The 14,796-nt window shown below is 44.0% G+C and overlaps 1 protein-coding gene across 1 annotated transcript; it reads right to left on the minus strand.

Moving 5' to 3' along the window:
• Nucleotides 1–3,582: 3,582 nt before the first annotated feature.
• Nucleotides 3,583–14,387, minus strand: T265_10241 (hypothetical protein; the record flags this gene model as incomplete). Its single annotated transcript, XM_009176558.1, has 8 exons — nucleotides 3,583–3,841; nucleotides 3,936–4,421; nucleotides 7,692–8,220; nucleotides 8,566–8,671; nucleotides 8,913–8,973; nucleotides 10,143–10,327; nucleotides 11,256–11,634; nucleotides 14,347–14,387. 7 exons carry the CDS (start codon nucleotides 11,630–11,632, stop codon nucleotides 3,660–3,662), a joined length of 1,926 nt encoding a protein of 641 aa, XP_009174822.1.
• Between the last annotated feature and the right edge of the window lie 409 nt (nucleotides 14,388–14,796).

The raw sequence follows: 14,796 nt of genomic DNA on the forward strand, positions 1-14,796 counted from the left end.
CTGAGCGAGTTTTCAACCATTTGAAGATTGCGAACACCCCCCCCCCCATCGCAGCTAGCTGCTTTGGGGAGGAGCAATTCTGCTAGATCAGTCAGTTGTAGTTATCCATGCCCAACGATTGCCGAAGGACCTATGCCGATGGACATGTCTTGTTCTGAAGGGCTGGTTGCCTTCGGGCATGGAGCATACGCTCGATGCAGCCAATGTTACTCCGCGCTGGCTTCTACTGAACAATTTTTTCGTGTCAGATGACTTGCATTCTACATCGACCAATAGTACCACGACAGTTAACGCATTCACTTGTAGCCACCAGTTTATAAAGTTTGACTGCCATTAAGTTCTTTCGTTTGGTCAAGATCCGCTCTACTGAACATTCTGTTTCATAACCGTTGTACGACATCCTTCGTACGATCCTTTACTGGTATGCTTCCCACCCCCGTAAAAGTGCCGTTCACCAGTTCGATCGCTTTATGTGTATCCGGTTTTATTGGCACCGGTGCGATGAACTTTCTTCCTGGATAGCAATTCTTCACAACCATTCTTCAACAATACGCCAGCTAGTAAGGGCGAGACTGACGACAACGAAACGAAAACTCATACCAAAGTGTTCTGTTCTGCTTATCCTCTTCAAAATCGGGAAGGATCCCAGTAATCAAAAGTCAAACTCGGCACTTGTTTGTTTACTCAAGCAATGGAACCCCCAAAGTCCCAAATAGCCGAACGTTCATGGATCTAAACACAGTTCGTATTTTGCAGAGAAACTAGTCTTTTTTCTGTTAAATGGAACAACTTAGCCACTCCGGTTAACAAGATTATGAAAGGTTGGCTGTGTGAGGTAGGAAGTTATGCTAAGTATACCACTATCACTCAGTCACAAAACGACAGGTCACCTACTTATCATATTCAACGACTGATAAATTCTTCTCGTCATGTTGGAATCTAACTCCCCTTCCCCGATGTGGTTCGAAAGTAATTAATTCAGTGGTAGATTTGACAGCAAGTTCGGCTTATCAGTTCAGGCATAGGAGACAGTTTATGGATAACCGACTCTTTCACTGATAGTGTGACCAGGGTTAAAAATCCCATCTGTAAGAATAATTGTTGGAGTGTGTCATCGTCCGCATACAGTCGGCCAGCTTAATATACGAGCAAAAAGCCTCCAACGATTTCGGCTGACGTTATTCAGGATCACCAAGAGGACTTTCAACTGCGCTGAGATCCGACTCTTCCGACTCACTGTTCTGCTACACACTATCTATCTGTGGTCTTCTACAGATTTCTAAAAGTCTACTTTTCCAGCTTCAAACATTAGACCTGGCTGTCCGTTTGCGGGGTAGAAAACCTCCACCCTGGGAGAACACATATAGGGAGACACTAGGGTAGTAAACCTGCTGACCATGGCCGATCTGTTGCAGAAACTTCACTTGTCATTTGATACTGTTCGAGCGGATTACATACGGAGGTTCAAAAGTAGTCCGTTGAACCAAAAGCTGGGGAGGATGCACACGACTAGAAACAGATAAATCCCCATAAGGGCAAACACTGATACACGGCTAACTAGCTTGTATACTCAACAACCGGAACTCCCGGTCATTTCGTAAACATCGCCTAAAAATACCATGAAAACTCACTCAAACCGTTGAAAATAGGGTTATTGATCAGCACTCATGCTTACCTTGCATTGTCACGGAATACATCCATGCAATGGTGGGTTGTGTGCCGATCTCCATGCTTGTAGCTAAGTCGGGCTATCACCCATCCACCGCCCTAGTTGCCTGCCAGCCTAGTTGGAAGGTTGTTAATCCACCATCCGTTAGTTTGCCAACCAGTGAACGGCTTGCGAACCCACGGAAGGCGATCGGTGTTAGGTGTGGGTTCGATCATCGCCGTTTACATGGGTTATGCCATCCTTAAACAAAAGAATGGTCTAAATCGTTCGATTAGTTGTTCTCATAGCATCACCCATATTAAATAGTTTTGTGAATGGATTCATCCCCCGTGAATCTAACTGGTCAACCCACAAGCCTCTTGACATGTGAACTCAAACCAATCATCCATTTCCTATGCACACCCAAGAGTTGGCCCCGCTTCCTGGATTCCGTCCCAAATTTCCATTATAGTCTGAATTTTGCTGAATGCGTCTGGTGGCTCCTACGAACGAAAGCTTTTAAGCGCGCAAACGTTCCTACTGGAATGCGAGCTGCGCTGCTCCGAGGACAGACTATAAAACTGTACTGAATCCTGTTCGAATAGAATTATGTTGAAAAGTTCGGTTCGGTTGAACTAGTGCGCACCATCCATACTCCTCTGAAGTGACTGAATTCTGTTCTACTATTTAGATCACAATCAGCAAACATACCGTACAGCGATTATGGGCCCATAAGACAAAAGATGGTGGATAAACCAGTTTGAAGTTGCTGATTACATTAGTCAATTTTATCGACTTGTGGTGTGACGGCTACTCTGCTCTATTGTCGACCGTAGGTCAATTAACGTTGTTGTTTGCACCATCGCACGTAATTGAGCTAGCGACTACCCGGGCTGAATGAGAAAGTCCTCGCATGGTCACAAACAGCTAAGGTCACGTGATTCCAGAGAAATCACTGTCCGTCAGGGTTCATTCTAAGCAAGATAAACACAAGCCCTGTTAACTCAAGATGAATCTGGCTGCAACAGTCAGATCAAATTCGTATCAAAAATGCCTTAGCGAACCCGCACATCACATGAGGCAATTAATTGTGCAATCTGTATTACTGTGTTGCGTTAATCATCGGCCACTTTATCCGTACGGCATCGCAGCATCAGTGTTGAACACTAATGTCATGTCGATGACCATGTTTTTCTGCAAACTGCCACGTCTCATATCCTATTACCCTCGCCCAACTAATTTTCGCTTCATTGTTGACCCGTTTCCCATTTTGAGAAACTAATGCGAGCTGGGGCGTGGTATTTAGATCAGCATGTTAAACAAAGATCTCAAACGGAACATTGTTCGATCAGATAGAAGACTGACAGCAATTGACTAAAACCACTTTCCGACTAAAATGGAAGTTCCGGTCAATCGGACTGCTTCTTGCGCCTAAGCACAAACGACAGATTACATTGGTGTTTTTCGAGCCTTTGGGAAGCAAGGCGAGTTCATCCAGTAGTCCACTGGGTTACCATTCGCTTTAAAATGTTCGGATACACCTGCCCCTAGTCCATTGTTAGAATGGTCATGTTGCCCATCTGTTCCGTTCACTAGGGAAAGCCTGAGAACATTGTCAGTTAATATGGTAGAAGTTAATCCTTTCTTATCCCTCGTTAAACATTTTAACGGGTGTTATGTTCGAAACCGATTATCTGTACGAGGTGAAATGCTTCTTGATCAGTTCTCAAGATGGACTAATGCAGTCCAATTAGAACAAGTTAGCAACTCGACTGACCGATTTACTTTGTCTGGAAGACGATGGGCGCGTAAGCGTTATCCCAGACAAAAGTGGACAAGAAAACAAATTCACATTAGGCATTTTTTAAATGAATATAAACTAGAACAAAAAACGCGGGACATATCTGCAGGGCGGGGGTTGATAAATGAAAGTCAAATAAATGTGAATGAAAGTAATGTCACTTTTCTTTCGCTCGAAGTAGGGCTTGAGGTTTGTTACTAGACGTGTCAATCACTTCCGTACAGTCTTGACGGTAAGTGAGAGTGATTGGCATTGATGGAAGAGCTGACGGATAGCTTCAGTGGATAAGCTTTTACAATCCAATCCATTCACCCGAACCAACTCATCGCCACAAGATAACACTTTCTGAGGGGACGTACAAACTTGTTCGGACAGACGAGTTATCTGGAAACCTTGAAAGAAAAAGAGAAATAATAAATGAGTGTTGACCGAACTTGGGTGTAGTGACAAAGAGCGCAGTAGCACATGATGAACTGAGACGCATACCTTGATCAGATTTAACCACATATAGACCGAAGGGTTGGGAACTATCTTCTCTGCTCAAGGTTACGTTTCGGAGGATTGCTTGATCATGGTTCATTAGCGGTTGGGAAAAGTATTTATCACAGAATAAACTGGAACGTCCACTGAATCCCTGATCATCTTCAACACGTTCTTTCACGTTGATTGAGACGGAGTGATCCAACTCGACAGCCTCCTGTAAACTGTGCGTTGAACCACGGAAAGCCTTTCGAAGTGAATTTAGGGTGTCCCGAGCCGAACGTTTTATTTCAAGAAAGAAACTTGAACGCCTTTTCTCCCGCGGAGATTGGGTCATGAGGGCCGGATAGGATTTGTGAGAACGCAGAACTGCTTCTGCACTGTACCGACCCGCACGATATTTGGTCCGACTGATAGGTTCATTAGATGGTTGAGATATCACTTGCTCAGTGGAAGTTGTTGAGAGGGACGGTTTCGACACCGGATTTCTCACTGCGGCACTAGAATGAAGGGAATAATTTATGGGTTGTAGAAACTTGGTTTAACGTTCGCGGCAATAGAGGGATAGACACTGAATAAGAGGTTATACCATTTGTTGTCTGTAACTGCATATATATCGATAATTTTTTAGATAAATTGTAACAGAAAAGAGGTGAGATGACCATCCACAATAGACCAGCCTACTGAGGCATTCTGTGCACAGTTTTGAAGGTTCGTTCAGCTGTAACACAATTTTAGGTGCCTAACTGCTATGCCACCCGAAGGAAGCACGAGGGCTGGGATGCTGTCAGGTTGCCCAAGCCTAGACAGGGGAAGTCGAAAGGCAGGTTCGGCTTATCAGTTCAGGCATAGGAGACAGTTTATGGATAACCGACTCTTTCACTGATAGTGTGACCAGGGTTAAAAATCCCATCTGTAAGAATAATTGTTGGAGTGTGTCATCGTCCGCATACAGTCGGCCAGCTTAATATACGAGCAAAAAGCCTCCAACGATTTCGGCTGACGTTATTCAGGATCACCAAGAGGACTTTCAACTGCGCTGAGATCCGACTCTTCCGACTCACTGTTCTGCTACACACTATCTATCTGTGGTCTTCTACAGATTTCTAAAAGTCTACTTTTCCAGCTTCAAACATTAGACCTGGCTGTCCGTTTGCGGGGTAGAAAACCTCCACCCTGGGAGAACACATATAGGGAGACACTAGGGTAGTAAACCTGCTGACCATGGCCGATCTGTTGCAGAAACTTCACTTGTCATTTGATACTGTTCGAGCGGATTACATACGGAGGTTCAAAAGTAGTCCGTTGAACCAAAAGCTGGGGAGGATGCACACGACTAGAAACAGATAAATCCCCATAAGGGCAAACACTGATACACGGCTAACTAGCTTGTATACTCAACAACCGGAACTCCCGGTCATTTCGTAAACATCGCCTAAAAATACCATGAAAACTCACTCAAACCGTTGAAAATAGGGTTATTGATCAGCACTCATGCTTACCTTGCATTGTCACGGAATACATCCATGCAATGGTGGGTTGTGTGCCGATCTCCATGCTTGTAGCTAAGTCGGGCTATCACCCATCCACCGCCCTAGTTGCCTGCCAGCCTAGTTGGAAGGTTGTTAATCCACCATCCGTTAGTTTGCCAACCAGTGAACGGCTTGCGAACCCACGGAAGGCGATCGGTGTTAGGTGTGGGTTCGATCATCGCCGTTTACATGGGTTATGCCATCCTTAAACAAAAGAATGGTCTAAATCGTTCGATTAGTTGTTCTCATAGCATCACCCATATTAAATAGTTTTGTGAATGGATTCATCCCCCGTGAATCTAACTGGTCAACCCACAAGCCTCTTGACATGTGAACTCAAACCAATCATCCATTTCCTATGCACACCCAAGAGTTGGCCCCGCTTCCTGGATTCCGTCCCAAATTTCCATTATAGTCTGAATTTTGCTGAATGCGTCTGGAGGCTCCTACGAACGAAAGCTTTTAAGCGCGCAAACGTTCCTACTGGAATGCGAGCTGCGCTGCTCCGAGGACAGACTATAAAACTGTACTGAATCCTGTTCGAATAGAATTATGTTGAAAAGTTCGGTTCGGTTGAACTAGTGCGCACCATCCATACTCCTCTGAAGTGACTGAATTCTGTTCTACTATTTAGATCACAATCAGCAAACATACCGTACAGCGATTATGGGCCCATAAGACAAAAGATGGTGGATAAACCAGTTTGAAGTTGCTGATTACATTAGTCAATTTTATCGACTTGTGGTGTGACGGCTACTCTGGCTCTATTGTGACCGTAGGTCAATTAACGTTGTTGTTTGCACCATCGCACGTAATTGAGCTAGCGACTACCCGGGCTGAATGAGAAAGTCCTCGCATGGTCACAAACAGCTAAGGTCACGTGATTCCAGAGAAATCACTGTCCGTCAGGGTTCATTCTAAGCAAGATAAACACAAGCCCTGTTAACTCAAGATGAATCTGGCTGCAACAGTCAGATCAAATTCGTATCAAAAATGCCTTAGCGAACCCGCACATCACATGAGGCAATTAATTGTGCAATCTGTATTACTGTGTTGCGTTAATCATCGGCCACTTTATCCGTACGGCATCGCAGCATCAGTGTTGAACACTAATGTCATGTCGATGACCATGTTTTTCTGCAAACTGCCACGTCTCATATCCTATTACCCTCGCCCAACTAATTTTCGCTTCATTGTTGACCCGTTTCCCATTTTGAGAAACTAATGCGAGCTGGGGCGTGGTATTTAGATCAGCATGTTAAACAAAGATCTCAAACGGAACATTGTTCGATCAGATAGAAGACTGACAGCAATTGACTAAAACCACTTTCCGACTAAAATGGAAGTTCCGGTCAATCGGACTGCTTCTTGCGCCTAAGCACAAACGACAGATTACATTGGTGTTTTTCGAGCCTTTGGGAAGCAAGGCGAGTTCATCCAGTAGTCCACTGGGTTACCATTCGCTTTAAAATGTTTGGACACACCTGCCCCTAGTCCATTGTTAGAATGGTCATGTTGCCCATCTGTTCCGTTCACCAGGGAAAGCCTGAGAACATTGTCAGTTAATATGGTAGAAGTTAATCCTTTCTTATCCCTCGTTAAACATTTTAACGGGTGTTATGTTCGAAACCGATTATCTGTACGAGGTGAAATGCTTCTTGATCAGTTCTCAAGATGGACTAATGCAGTCCAATTAGAACAAGTTAGCAACTCGACTGACCGATTTACTTTGTCTGGAAGACGATGGGCGCGTAAGCGTTATCCCAGACAAAAGTCGACAAGAAAACAAATTCACATTAGGTATTTTTTAAATGAATATAAACTAGAACAAAAAACGCGGGACATATCTGCAGGGCGGGGGTTGATAAATGAAAGTCAAATAGATGTGAATGAAAGCAATGTCACTTTTCTTTCGCTCGAAGTAGGGCATGAGGTTTGCTACTAGACGTGTCAGTCACTTCCGTACAGTCTTGACGGTAAGTGAGAGTGATTGGCATTGATGGAAGAGCTGACGGATAGCTTCAGTGGATAAGCTTTTACAATCCAATCCATTCACCCGAACCAACTCATCGCCACAAGATAACACTTTCTGAGGGGACGTACAAACTTGTTCGGACAGACGAGTTATCTGGAAACCTTGAAAGAAAAAGAGAAATAATAAATGAGTGTTGACCGAACTTGAGTGTAGTGACAAAGAGCGCAGTAGCACATGATGAACTGAGACGCATACCTTGATCAGATTTAACCACATATAGACCGAAGGGTTGGGAACTATCTTCTCTGCTCAAGGTTACGTTTCGGAGGACTGCTTGATCATGGTTCATTAGCGGTTGGGAAAAGTATTTATCACAGAATAAACTGGAACGTCCACTGAATCCCTGACCATCTTCAACACGTTCTTTCACGTTGATTGAGACGGAGTGATCCAACTCGACAGCCTCCTGTAAACTGTGCGTTGAACCACGGAAAGCCTTTCGAAGTGAATTTAGGGTGTCCCGAGCCGAACGTTTTATTTCAAGAAAGAAACTTGAACGCCTTTTCTCCCGCGGAGATTGGGTCATGAGGGCCGGATAGGATTTGTGAGAACGCAGAACTGCTTCTGCACTGTACCGACCCGCACGATATTTGGTCCGACTGATAGGTTCATTAGATGGTTGAGATATCACTTGCTCAGTGGAAGTTGTTGAGAGGGACGGTTTCGACACCGGATTTCTCACTGCGGCACTAGAATGAAGGGAATAATTTATGGGTTGTAGAAACTTGGTTTAACGTTCGCGGCAATAGAGGGATAGACACTGAATAAGAGGTTATACCATTTGTTGTCTGTAACTGCATATATATCGATAATTTTTTAAATAAATTGTAACAGAAAAGAGGTGAGATGACCATCCACAATAGACCAGCCTACTGAGGCATTCTGTGCACAGTTTTGAAGGTTCGTTCAGCTGTAACACAATTTTAGGTGCCTAACTGCTATGCCACCCGAAGGAAGCACGAGGGCTGGGATGCTGTCAGGTTGCCCAAGCCTAGACAGGGGAAGTCGAAAGGCAGAGGTCGAGTCCGAACGACGGATGTTCCAGTCAGCAAATACGTGCTCTACTCACTGAGCCATCTCGGCCCGAAGAGTTTTCAGCAACCTTGTTAGTAGTTCCCTTTATGCAAATATACTGCGATTTCTTGAATATCATCTTAAGTGAAGCATGTGATGGTCTATGTTCAACACATTCAGCTGAAGCACATCACTACCGATGGATTTGACTGAATCTTCCATGAAAATCCAGTTGATAGCCAAACAAGTGAATTTTTAGAAATATTATCTTCAGTTTTTTAGGAAGCTATCGTTTCCAGCTGTAGCTGAGGGACATACGAACCACAATAAGCTTTATTCAAGGCCACATTGTCACGGTTAATTTCGACCGCACTTAAAAAATAATCCACGAAATCTACTCACCTGGAAATTCCTTCGTTGTTGGAAGTATAATCTGGAGGCTCACGTCTTAATGCTGGTCGTTCTGAAAAATGAATAAATGAGCTTATCAATGATCCGACAGTGTTACAGTAAATTCAGTTTCATTAGGCATTCGCCCGCAATTTTTCGTTAAAGTTTGGATTGAGGTATTATCGTCTGCTTTTGTGAAAAACTTGGAAACACCGAACAGCCATTTCTTTATCATCAGGCACATCATTAATTAGAAATGTTCCTAATTGATGCTAGATATCACGGAGTCCACTTTCGGACCAGCCATCGTTTGTTGTATGCCCCGTCAGTGAATGACGTTGTTCCAAGTCGACCTAACCGTGTTTTGTCTACGGAAATCCCATAAACGTGTTTGGTGAACTACTGACTTCTATTGGTCTGCATGCTGGAAATTCAACTGTAATTCGAAACCCTTTTCCTTCTGGGGCGGGGGAGAATTTTAGCCTCAGGCAGTCAATTGCATGGCTACACACCCTAATTTACTCTTGCACGATTGCTGCCGGCTTGTCCATGAGGATCAAGACACGCTGCGCTGGTTATCACATTCTACCCGTTTGCACTTGTTGGTGAGCAATGAACAAAGGTTCCTTGCACAGAAAGAAAGGACAAAACAAAGGTCAATTGTATGGGGGCATGTTGAGTGACCGAACAAGTTCTGAGGATAGCGATCAGATGGATATGATTTGTGAGGTCGGAAAACGAACAGTCAGTCGCTATCAGCAGTGGAACAACGACATATTTTAGAATGGTGGTCTCTCAGATGTGAGGAACTAAACACCAAATAAACAGTATGAATCAGACTACTGAAAGGACCCAGTACGCATGAGATCGGTCTGCCATTGATAACCAGATCTTATTCCCTGTTACACACTGGACGTTTCTTAGTTGTTCTCATAAATCCGCGCATCTTCAAGTTTGATTTTGGCCAATTGTTCTTCACCTAGGATCATTAGGTACCGTGTAACTCCGCATATGGAACATCAGGAAGATAGTTGTAGGTGTCTGTATCCAGGGGATAGGGCAGTAAACCAACAAATTGTTCCGCTGTGACAGTCATTTGGCACACGAGGGATGAGATATTATGAAATCAGGTTTTAAACTGCTTGACCTTACTGCATAAGTCATTTCGACTATGCTGCATTAATAGAGTGATTAATCAGTTGCTGAAGACTGTAATATTCGACACAAACGGCCGATACTTACTTGGATCTGAGAAGCCTTCCTCTGCACTGTATCTTCGACGAACGTGAGGATTGGTGGCAATGCGTACTGGGGTTATCACATTCATCGGTTTGTCATCATGCACCGCACCAAAAGAAGAAGTCGAGGATGGAATGGACGCAGCATGGGACTGTTTCGTAACGACCGGTACGGATGAGGACTCATTGCTGAACATTGGGAGTAGATCGGAGAATAGTAGTATCAAAGTAGGTGATTTTGTGGGTACATTACCTACACAAATGACGCCCTTAAAAAAATATACAACACGGCAATTTTTAGCTGATCGCCACAATGTTGAATGCGTCTTGTTTACTTATGGTCGTTGCAATACATCAGGTAAACTACTCCATCATACAAACCGAACCCGCGCGTCGCAAGCAAACGAGCATGACTCAAATGTATGGGTCAGTTGCATCTAGAACCTGGGATACATTAATAGGTCAGTCATTTTCTTCGCATACTGCATGTTGGAATCCTAGTTCTTGCAACAAATAAGGGGTGTGCGTAAATTTAACGATCTAGAAAGCTCAGTCTGTGTGCCACCGGTATGTGAAGTGTCTCAAACTACCTACGGGACATCACCCTAATTATCTATAATGTAAGATCCGAAATTGGGAATCTGTAGGTAAATTGAATATAGGCCTGACTGGATGAATCATGGACATAGACTACTAAAGCTAAGCAGGGTCGTCGAGTTTATTCACTTGGCGTGAGTCCTATGCAGCGTTATAAGATACAAACTGCAGACTAAACAAACAAGACATTGCTTCGGTATTCTGAAACAGAACAACCTGTCGTCGAGTGCTTAGTTGTCCCCGAAATCCACCGGTATCTTCCGTTGGGGAAGGAGGCGATTAGTGCGGGACTGAGCGAGAATTTTGTGGCCCTGTTAGTAAAACTATGCCCACCATTCATTTGTATACGCAACTTCGCAAACCTTTCTGCTACAGAAAAATCAAACATTTTAGTCAGATATTGAGCAGTTCCCAAGTTCCATCCACAAATTTCATCACAAATACAATACACCATAAATAATGATTCGTCAGTTTTTTAAAGTGATCAATAAAATAATATCAAACAGGACAATCAAAATACCCTGTTTCCAATCTGTTCATGTGAATAGCTTTCACTGGCTGACGGGATGAAGGCGCCAGTATATTCGGTGTGGATAGCTTTGTACCACTGGGGATTGTGGGCTTTCGTCGGAATCTGAACTGAGGCCAATCCACAATCCGCTCGAGCCGTGTGGTTCCATTTACTGAGCTTCGCCGAACCTTTTTGGGCGCGTTCATTTTAAAGGACGGACTAGGAACCGAGGATTCCCATTCGTCATTCGATCGATCGGACAGAACATCATGGCCAACCTTGGTGCCCATTCTTGGCTGCATGCCAGATGAACGAGAATGCGAGGGTGGGTGTGTCGGTGGCGTTGGACAGAAAAAGTAAGAATTCCTCTGAATCGTCTCTGTCATCCCTGTGTGAAAATTTTAAAAACACCCTGTAAGCATTTAAAATAATACCATCGAGTAATACTGAACCCACAAAGCTGGTTCAAAATAGTCCATCCTCGTCAAATGTACCAAAGTTCACCCGCGTGGGGTTCGGTCGCTGCGTTGCTATGTGGATTTTCTAATCCCTGTTTGGATACAAATAGGCCACCGCCATTTTTAGGCACATTAAGCCAAAACTAATGTCTTGAATAGGGGGAGCGTCAACTGGTTGTGAAACTCCTCGTCAGTAAATAGTAAACTGATTGTCAGCTGCTGGCGACATGTGGTAACCAATCTCAATTCTGTCCGTGGGAAGGCTTACGTGGTACACATTTACTGGAGCTCGGAAGACCCCCATATACGCACAAGTAGGTTCAACTCAATAGTTTATTGATCATACTAATTCCGACAATTTCCCTTGTAATTTCTGAAGGCAAGCAAGTACTTGAAAATTACTCATTTCAAGCGGAATAGTCCCTTGCATATGCACTCACTCTATCCATCTGGCAATTAGTTCGCTTCTGGTCATGGGTTATTGGTAAGTATACGAAAGAAATTTGCAAGGGATATAAATAGATCGTGTGTGGTGTTGCCAACACCAACAACCTGGTATCCCCGGAGTAATACGGACTTCGTTGAAGTTTCACTAGGTACCGTCTTGGGGCCACTCCTTTCTGTGATCTTTTCGTGACCTTCGTGATGTGCTCTCAAGGATGCCCCTAAAATCTTGGGGTTCCAACGCTAGCGCACTCCAAATAGGTGTCCACTGCGCAACCAGTAGTCACTTTGGCTCATTATCTCTAGACTACTGTCACAACCGAAGGGATCTGATATTAACTCACGTATTCTTCCATGAAGTTTTGACTGATGTTTTTGCCACTGACCCAACTAATACACGGTGAGGACAGGGTAAAATAATAAAGGCGTGCAATAACGTTCCCNCTACACGTTTACAATAATGCATCTGGCGACCAGTTCATGTCACTTTTGGATGCTATTTTGGGGTTCTTCTCACTGACAAGGTTAGTACTAAGCGCTGAAAATTTAAAAACGGCCTACAAACTTTTTGTCTGTGCCTTTCACATGAACCGAAGCCACAGAATGTCAAGAATAAACCCGACCCAGAAAACCTGGACCCAATCATCAGTCCTGTTTGCCATTCCGGGAATCCGTTGGTTAACGAAATATATAAGGACCAATAGACCCGAACTGACACACCGCTCACTTCGCTTCCGAACTTTGGTTGCTAGTCAAACGACCCGGAAAACAAACACAAGATGGTTTATATGCTAAACCAGCATGTTATTCATTCTGAAAAATCCAGGTCATCCAACCACATTGCACAGCCGCATCTTATGGGGTGAATTCAATAGAAATATGCTTCCCTCTAAACACCAACGGATACATGCATCTTACATCCGTGGGCGTTTCTTTAAAGAAGGGAACTGTGACACTAAGACCCTGAAGCTTTTTAGGCTACGTAATTATGTTGTCAATTGATTCAACACGCAGTGAGATTTGATAGCCACGGAACTTCCACAAAATCTTTGGGGAAACTGATCCTTTTGCATTTAGTGGACAGGTACGCTCAAACCTAATGCGCCGTGACGAGCTGGAATGCAATAGGAGACTTCACGTGTACACGTGGTCTTGCTCCAAATACTTTCAAGTCAATTGATAAAATATCGGAAACTCATTGAGGAATACTAGCTGCAAGTTTTCTACCTGCGCTCGACGTTCTTCGATCTAATCCCATTAATGCCACAGCCTACGGGACATCCCATGAATACAGTTCGACGCGTGCCAGATTGACGACCAGATTGTTCGGGCACACAAATGTCACTTGTTCGAACGTCAGACGATGCACCGCATGTCATGGTGAAAGTTCGGGCTTGTGTATCGTTATGTCCCTGTCACCCATGTTGACCTGATCCTTTCCGTCAGAAGCGAACTGGCCAGTTGTCTGATTTGTATCAGCTGGTGCATACGTCAATTCACTTCACAACGGACACTGTTCTAGCAAAATCAATTGAGGCGGTCATTTGCCAACTACGTGGTGATCGCGAACTTTTGTGGAAAGATCTTAATACCGTCCAACAAGTAAAGAAGTTGTTCATGATCTTCACTGCAAGGTTGTGAAAGAAATCCGGTGTCATTCGGATTTGACTCAACCTTGTATGTGCACACTTGTCACTACATGCACCGCCAAAGTTTTGACCAAATGTGGTGGCATGCTGCACGATCTTAACGGATCACCAACTTTGGGGTTGAGTGAAAAATACGGCTTTTCAGTGAAAGGCAAGTACGCTCGATTTCAAGAATGTGGAATCGCTGGACAAACACAACATTGATCTACTTTGTGATATTTTAGAATGGCTTATTTGCCACCAGTCTAGGTGTATTAATAGCGACAGCACGTAAACAGTTTATTTTCAGCAAAATTAACAAGGTTAATTTTATGCTAATTTCCACTAGAAGTCTGGTTGACTAAAACGAATACTCTAAAGCGTGCTAAACTTGCTATTTTAAGTAAGCAAACGAATCAGGCGTTCCTGTCAGCTCACATAAAAAAGTCCCAGGCATGAGGAGGATCAGCTAACTAGTAGTTACAACAGAAACTATCCTATCCAGAACGGGACGATTCTGTCCCTCCGTAAGATCCAGAGTAAAATCCATTGAATGACATAATTACTTACCTAGGATATTTCAGCGATAAGACACAGGTAATAAATCACAGCAGCTGTCGCCTGGGTGGAATGGTCGCTACGTCACTTTTATCCGTTCAGTCGCCGTGCGTGTGCCACGACCACGGCCGCACTTCAATGAGTGGTCCTACAACCCTATTGGTCAGTTTTCTAGCAGCCATCTGACTAGCCTTTCGGTGGTGGCACGTGGGTGACTGACCAATGACAGAGAGGCAGGCATTTTGAGGCAGTTATCCGGCCGGCCACAGCTTGCTAACTTCTGGCTTGCTTACCACATTGTTCAAAACACAGCGGGTTCAACATCAATTAGCATGACTGTGTGTGCTCTGCCCTCCAAAGCGCATAAATCTCACTGTAGTGACTGCTCCTACACTGCGATCTGTTGAGAACACCAAGGGTTTATAACGCTGAGCAGAATAAAATCACTAGTCAGCTTTTATC

This window comes from Opisthorchis viverrini (assembly GCF_000715545.1).
Source record: "Opisthorchis viverrini unplaced genomic scaffold opera_v5_348, whole genome shotgun sequence".
Lineage (NCBI taxonomy): Eukaryota > Metazoa > Platyhelminthes > Trematoda > Opisthorchiida > Opisthorchiidae > Opisthorchis > Opisthorchis viverrini.